The sequence below is a fragment of the Babylonia areolata genome, chromosome 15, assembly GCF_041734735.1.
Source record: "Babylonia areolata isolate BAREFJ2019XMU chromosome 15, ASM4173473v1, whole genome shotgun sequence".
Taxonomy (NCBI): domain Eukaryota; kingdom Metazoa; phylum Mollusca; class Gastropoda; order Neogastropoda; family Buccinidae; genus Babylonia; species Babylonia areolata.
In genome coordinates this window covers 23,922,384-23,929,883 of record NC_134890.1, presented here as the reverse complement: position 1 = coordinate 23,929,883, position 7,500 = coordinate 23,922,384, and the positions used below count along the sequence as shown (strand labels likewise).

Sequence of the window (7,500 nt, the reverse complement as noted above, 5' to 3'; positions counted from 1 at the left end):
TCCCCCGTCCTCACCTCATCCGCCGCTGCGTCAAGCCCTGTGCAGAAGAAGGGCAGCAGCTTCCTCCATGGGCAGAAGAAGAAGAAGTAGAACGACCGGAGCAGGTCCGGAGATACCCGATGAGGAGGAGTGGCTTGGAACAGCCCCGGGGGCTACCCTTAGGGGGTGGCTTGAAACAGCCCTGGGGAGTACCCCTAAGGGGTGGCTTGAAACAGCCGGCAGGATCACAGTTAGGAGGTGGTGGCTTGGAACAACCGTCACGATCACAATCAGGGGATGGCTTGGAACAGCCCTGGGGGCTACCCTTAGGGGGTGGCTTGAAACAGCCCACAGTGTCACCTGTAGGGGGTGATTTGAAACAGCCCTCAGGATCACAGTCAGGAGGTGACTTGAAACAGTTCACAGTGTCGCCCGTATGGGATGACTTGAATCAGCCGTCAGGATCACAGTCAGGCTTGGAACAGCCCTGGGGGCTACCCTTAGGGGGTGGCTTGAAACAGCCCTGGGGGCTACCCTTAGGGGGTGGCTTGAAACAGTCTACAGCGTCACCCGTAGGGGGTGACTTGAAACAGTCCTCAGGATCACAGTCAGGAGGTGCCTTGGGACAACCATCAGGATCACAGTCAGGAGGTGGCTTGGGACAACCGTCAGGATCATCCTCAGGGGATAACGTGAAGCAGCCCTCAGGAACACAGTCAGGGGATGGCTTTGAACAGCCCTGGCGGCCACCGTCTGGAGGTGACTTGGAACAACCATCAAGATCACAGTCAGGGAGTGGCCTGGAACAGCCCTTGAAACCACCACCAGAGGGTGGTTTGAAGCGACACGAGGAGGTGGACAACCCCTCTCAAGAACACAGGACACTTGACAAAAAACCTCAAGGACACGGCGAGTCAGGCTACGCTCAGCAGCAACACCAGGCGGGCCACTCTCAAAAACCACACCTGGGACCAGACAGTTCCCAGCACGATGCAACAGAAGACTTTAATGTGCATGTTGATGGACTGAACAAAGACCAGGAAACTAAGGGTAAAACCAACGTGAGGCAGTACAAGGCTGTGGACATTCCTGAACAAACTGCTGGAGGAACACACAGCATCAAGCGACGCTTCAGGAGAGCAGACACGGCTGGACCACGATTGCTTATTGACAGCCTTGACCAATCTGGAAGTGTGGACGGTACTGATCACACACTGGCAGAACACAGTCGAGATCGCGATGGTCTGGGCAACTCAAGACAACCTGCAGCAGAGGATAACTCTAGACCACACGAGAAAAAATACATCCACGCAGAAGAACGGTCGAGACGGGAGTTGGACAGCTCCTGGCAGCAAGGCTCTTCGGAGAGACCTTCCCAAGATGAAAATTCAGACCATTTCCCAGTGATTGACGGATCTGATAAATCTAGGAAGAATCCTGGTTTGGAAAACCCCCGGCAAAGTAATTTAGCACGAAATATCAGGCGAAACGACCCAGAACATTCCAAAAACGATCTCCAGTCAGGAAATTCTCGGCAACAAATCAACAGGTCCGGAAAATCCAAAAGAAGCAGAGAAGCTGAAGAAAACTCCGATCAAAACGTCAGACCAGAAAACCCCAGGGATAATAATAATAATAATAATAATAATAATAATAATAATAATAATAATAATTTCATCAAAGGAAAATCAACGAAGCGAAACGATGGATCAGAAAATTCTAGAAGGGGGAATACAGGATCGGAAAATTCCAGGGAAAACATCGGACCAGAAAACCCTTACGACAGGGAAAACAGTGGACCGGAAATCAGCGGATCGGGAAACCCCGAACCGAACGTGGCGAGACCAGGACCACGAGGAGAGAGCTTCGGTCGACGAGGGGAGAAAGACGCTGCGTTTCCGGACCCGTCAGTGTTGCTGCACGTGCAGAGGGAGCACGAGCGGGAACGGGAACGGGAACGGGATCGAGGGATACGGACGCGCGACGTGGAGTGGGTCGTGTCCCCGTGGAGCGACTGTCGACAGCAGCCGGGCGCCACCTCCTGCGGCCGGAACAGCGGGATCCGCCACCGGCAGGTGCACTGCGAGAGGCGGGATCGGAAGCAGTCCGTCGACACCTACCTCTGCGCCACAGCGGAGTCCAAACCCGCCAGCTCCGAGCCTTGCGAGCTGCAGTGCGAGCAGGACTGCGTGGTGACCCCCTTCTCCCCTTGGTCCGAGTGTGACCCCGCCTGCCAGGTGACCAACCGCACGCGCACCAGGCGGATCGTGGTGCCCCCTAGACACAGGGGCCGGCACTGCCCCGCCTTCTCCGAGATGCTGCCCTGCGAGAACTGCTCGCTGACCTTCACCTTCCGCCTCGGGGAGTGGGGGACCTTGCAAGCTGCGGGGGGCCGACCCCTCCCCTGATGACGACGTCGCCTCCCATCTGATTGGTCATCAGACCCGGGAAATCACCTGTCTGAACAGCAAAGGGGTCGTCACCGCCTTGAGGTCAGTCTGCAGGGACACACCAACAGACAGACAGACAGACAGACAGAGAGACAGACACATGGACAGATAGATAGATAGGTCAATCGATAGATAGATAGACAGAGATTTGTAGTAGTCGTGTACGACTAAGACCAGCAGGACAGCAGAGGAAGAGGCAGCTGCAGTCCCGCCTGTCAGGGCTAGAATTTGATTGTAGTGGAGTGAGTGAATGTCTTGCCCAAGTTACATCCTCTCTCCCACAGCCGATTGAGGTTTTAATAAAAGTGTCGCCGTTGGGAGGGCAACCGATCCCCATGGCTACAGCAATGAGGGCCAGTGCAACCTTGTCTCCTAGTTTTGTAGAGTCATTGTCTTTCACAAGAGACTTAGATGTAAATGACTTCCCGACTTCTCCAATGGAGAAGACCATTGATCATGCAGCTCCCACATTGCCTTTGGCCCTACTGCAAGATTATGTCAGTCTGTGACTGAAATCGAGTGTTGAACCGGGATAGATAGATAGATAGATAGATAGATAGTTAGATAGATACATACATACATAAATACGAGTATATACATATGCATATATATATATATATATATATATATATATATATATATATATATATATATATATATATATATATATATATATATATATATACATCCACACACACACACACACACACACACACACACACACACAGATACTGACAAAGATATTCAGGCTGTCATACAGATAGCAACGATGATGATGTCAATAACAACGACAACAGTGACAAGTTTCATCTGAACGAGTTCATTGTTAAAATAACAACAACAAAAAACCAAAAAACAAAAAAACACAAAAAAAACAACAACAACAAAACAACAACAACAAAAAACCAAAACAAAACAAACAAACAAAACCACATGCAAACAAGTGTGTGTGTGTGTGTGTGTGTGTGTGTGTGTGTGTGTGTGTGTGTGTGTGTGTGTGTGTGTGTGTGTGTGTGTGTGTGACAGACAAGCAGGCAGACAGACAGACAGACAGACAGACAGAGAGAGAGAGAGAGAGAGAGAGAGAGAGAGAGAGAGACAGACAGACAGACAGACAGACAGACAGAAAGAGTGAGGGAGGGAGGAAGAGAGACAGGGAGAGCTCACGCGAGAGCACGCTCTTCGACACATTTCGACCTCAAGATTTTTTTCCCCTTCAATATTTATTTAATTATTTATTTATTTGTTTACTTATTTATCTATTCATTTATTATGTATTAACTTAATTAGTTAGTTAGTTAGTTAGTTAGTTAGTTAGTTAGTTAGTTGTTTATTCATTCATATGTTTATTCATTTGTTCTATGATTTATTTTTCTGTGAACTTATCTTTTCATTCATTCATTCATTCATTCATTCATTCGTTTCTCTCTCGTTTGTTTTTCGTTGATGTTTGCTAGCTGAATGTTGCTCTCATTGTCTTTTTTTATATATATTCTATACAATAATATAATTTTACAATATCATTTTAAGAAATAATAATGACAAGATAATCTCGAATTCAATTTTGGAAAAAAGCTCCATTTATGTAGCATTCTTCGCTGCTCTCAATTCCTCTGTTGTTGTTTTTGTTTTTGTATTTTACTGTACGTTTGTTTTCCGTTTGTCACAAATACACACAGATACGCACACAGACACAGACAGACAGACTCACACACGCATACACGCACGCGCGCACGCACACACACACACACACACACACTAGCAAACACACTCACACAAACACACACACACACATACATATGCACACGCACGCACGCACGCACGCGCGCGCGTGCGCGCACACACACACACACACACACACATATTTTTTTTATTTTTTTTTTAAGGACGTAAGAAAATCTTGAAAGGCACGTATCATTTCTCTCTCTCTCTCGCCCTCTCTCTCCCCCTCTCTCCCTCTCTCTCTCTCTCTGCCATTCACGCTCTCTGTCTATCTCTTTCTCTCTCTGTCTCTGTCACCCTCTCTCTCTCTCTCGCTCTCTCTCTGCCATTCACGCTCTCTCTCTATCTCTCTCTCTCTCTCTGTCACCCCCTCTCTCTCTCTCGTCTGCGGGAAGGAGGGGGCATCGTCATAACTTCGTGATTTGTCTGTCACCCACTTTCTCTCTGTCTCTCTGTCAAGCTCTCTCTCTCTCTCTCTCTCTCTCTCTCTCTCTCTCTCTCTCTCTGTCTCTCTCTCTCTCTCTCTCTTGTCTGCGGGGAGGAGGGGGGCATTGTCGTGATTTGTCTGTGGATGTCGTGTTATTAGGACACATATTATGTTCAGCATACCGGTGGGGATTTTATTTATTATTATTATCTTTTATTTATTTATTTTTTATTTATATAATAATGTCATTATTAATATCAATGTCGGGTCATTTTAAATCGCTAGCTTGATGAGGAATGTCAATTTCGACAATGTACTTTTTGTGGAGAATTTCATTTGCTACTGTCTCCCTTTCTTTCTTTCTTTCTTTCTTTCTTTCTTTCTTTCTTTCTTTCTTTCTTTCTTTCTTTCTATCTAACTGTATGTCTGTCCGTCTGCCCCCCTCCCCCCCCCGCCCCCACCTCTCTCTCTCTCCCCTGACTGATTACTGATTTGGTAATGAAGAAAAAGCTAATTATTAATTAATTAGTTAATTGACGGTTTATTCATTATAGGCCAAGAATACTATTATAGACTATAATTATAAGGGGGTATGTAACAAGATTATGATACCGTCACGGAAAAAAAAAATGTTGGATTGGAAAATAAAATTATGGTGTCACATTTGAAAGAAAAAAAAAAAGGTGGCTAAATCTCTTTGAGAGAGAGAGAGAGGGAGAGAAGCAAAGAAAAGGACACTTTGAGAGACGAGAGAGAGAGAGAGAGAGAGAGAGAGAGAGAGATGACAGACAGGCAGGCAGACAGAAACAGAGAGAGGCAGAGACAGAGAGCTAATAATTTGTGCAGGTGATAATGTGCGCACGTGTATGTAAGTATGTATGTGTGTGTGTGTGTGTAGGGGGTGGGGGTGGGGGGGTGAGTGTGCGTACATGTGTGTGTGTATGTTTGTGTGTGTGTGTGTGTGTGTGTGTGTGTGTGTGTGTGTGTGTGTGTGTGTGTGTGTGTGTGTGTGTGTGTTTGTATATGTGCATGCTTGTGTGTGTGCTTCCGTGCGTGCGTGCGTGCGCGTATGTGTGTGTGTGTGTGCGTGCGTGTGTGTGTGCACGCGCGTCCATGTGTGTGTATGTGCGTGCGTGCTTGCGTGCGTGCGTGTTTCCCTATGCTTCTGTGTCGGCGGTGTCGGTGTCTGTGTGTCAGTGTTTATAAATCAGTGTGCACGTGGGCGTGCGTGCGTGCGCCGGCGCTAACTTGCTCTTTGCACGTGGGCACCGTGCCAGTAAATGCCGCTAATAAGTAGACCATGGGTACCTTGATAATAAAGAGACTGGCATTGTCGAAGACTACAGGCATGGAAATAGGTGTTGATGATGTCACATCCGACTACTTCTTCGTCCGTGGACTGCAACTCCCACGTTCATTCGTATGCACACGAGTAGTCTTTTACGTGTATGACCGTTTTCACCCCGCCATGTACCCATACCCCGTTTTCGGGTGTGCGCATGCTGGGTATGTTCTTGATTCCATAACCCACCGAACGCTGACATGGATTACAGGATCTTTAACGTGCAGTATTTGATCTTCTGCTTGCGGTATACACACGAAAGTGGGTTCAGGCACAAGCAGGTCTGCACATATACTGACCTGGGAGATCGGAAAATTCTTCACCCTTTACCCACCAGGCGCCGCTACCGAGATTCGAACCTGGGACCCTCAGATTGTGTCTAACGCTTTAACCACTCGGCTATTCTGCCTGTCGTCACATATGACAAAACCGACGTCTCAAACTCAGAACTGAAAAAGCAGTTTGCCTCTCTAGTGCTGAATTACGGGGGATGGAAGGGTGGATTGATTTAGTGGAGGATGGGGGTTGCGGAGGGGGAATCTGATATATGATACCGTAAATACCGTCAACGCGCATTCTCTCTTTCTTCTTCTTCTTCTTCTTCTTTTCTTCTTCTTCTTCTTCTTCTTCTTCTTCTTCTTCTGCTGCTGCTGCTGCTGCTGCTTTTTTGGTTTAAATTTGCTATCGTAAAAGTTCGTAAAAGCTTATGGAAGTTTTCGCGAAAAGAGTTTATGGCCGTTTGTAAATCCTTCTTATTCCGATGGGGAATAAAGACAGACAGAGAGAGAGAGAGAGAGAGAGAGAGAGAGAGAGAGAGAGAGAGAGAGAGAGAGAGAGAGAGAGAGAGACAGACAGACAGACAGACAGACAGACAGAGAGACAGACAGACGGACAGACAGACAGAGACGTAGAGAGAGAGAGACAGAGACAGACAGACAGAGACGGAGAGAGACAGAGACAGACAGACAAACAGACGGACAGACAGAGACAGAGAGAGAGAGAGAGAGATGGTGAGAGACACACACACAGAATAATAGGATAATAAAACTCGAATGGATGTGGCTGTGTACTATCCGGTAAGCCAGTCCCTAGCCACAGGTGTGTGCTAAACACTGAAACGGGAAGACTGGAAGCACAGGTCGACTTTCTCCCTTCAGGGTGTCTGTTAGGCTGCTTGTTCCACTTCCCCGCCCAGCACTGCAAGTGTCTGTATTTCTTGGAGCTAGCTAGTTCAAAGATGGGAAAGGAAGAGTGTAGTGCAACCCAGTTTTGTAATCTCAAACGTTAGTGGGACTTTGACAGAAGCATTGCCATCATCATGTGTGTCGATTTTATTTGCTAATCCATCTTGTAAATACTTTTTATTTACGAAAAAAAATGTGAAATACCCATCTATAACTGCATACAATAAACAATATTGAATATTTTACGTTTTGCTTAACAGATGCAGTTTTGTTCCCTCGAAATGTGTTAAATATATCTCTACCGACTTTTTTTGTTTGTTTGTTTTTTTAGGGGGTTGGGGAGGGGGAGGTTTAGGGGGGGTGTGTGTGTGGGGGGTATGACCAATGTAACTGATT

General features: G+C 46.9%; 1 protein-coding gene across 1 annotated transcript in view; it reads left to right on the top strand.

The window, feature by feature from the left end:
* LOC143290312 (thrombospondin type-1 domain-containing protein 7B-like) overlaps positions 1 to 7,500 on the top strand; it is a 216,805-nt gene that overhangs the window by 94,655 nt on the left and 114,650 nt on the right. Inside the window, exons 2-3 of the mRNA XM_076599666.1 lie at positions 1 to 2,363; positions 2,422 to 2,471. The exon at positions 1 to 2,363 is cut by the window's left edge and continues 117 nt beyond it. Of these exons, the coding sequence (XP_076455781.1) occupies positions 1 to 2,363; positions 2,422 to 2,471 (2,413 nt within the window). The remainder of the gene's footprint in view (positions 2,364 to 2,421; positions 2,472 to 7,500) is intronic.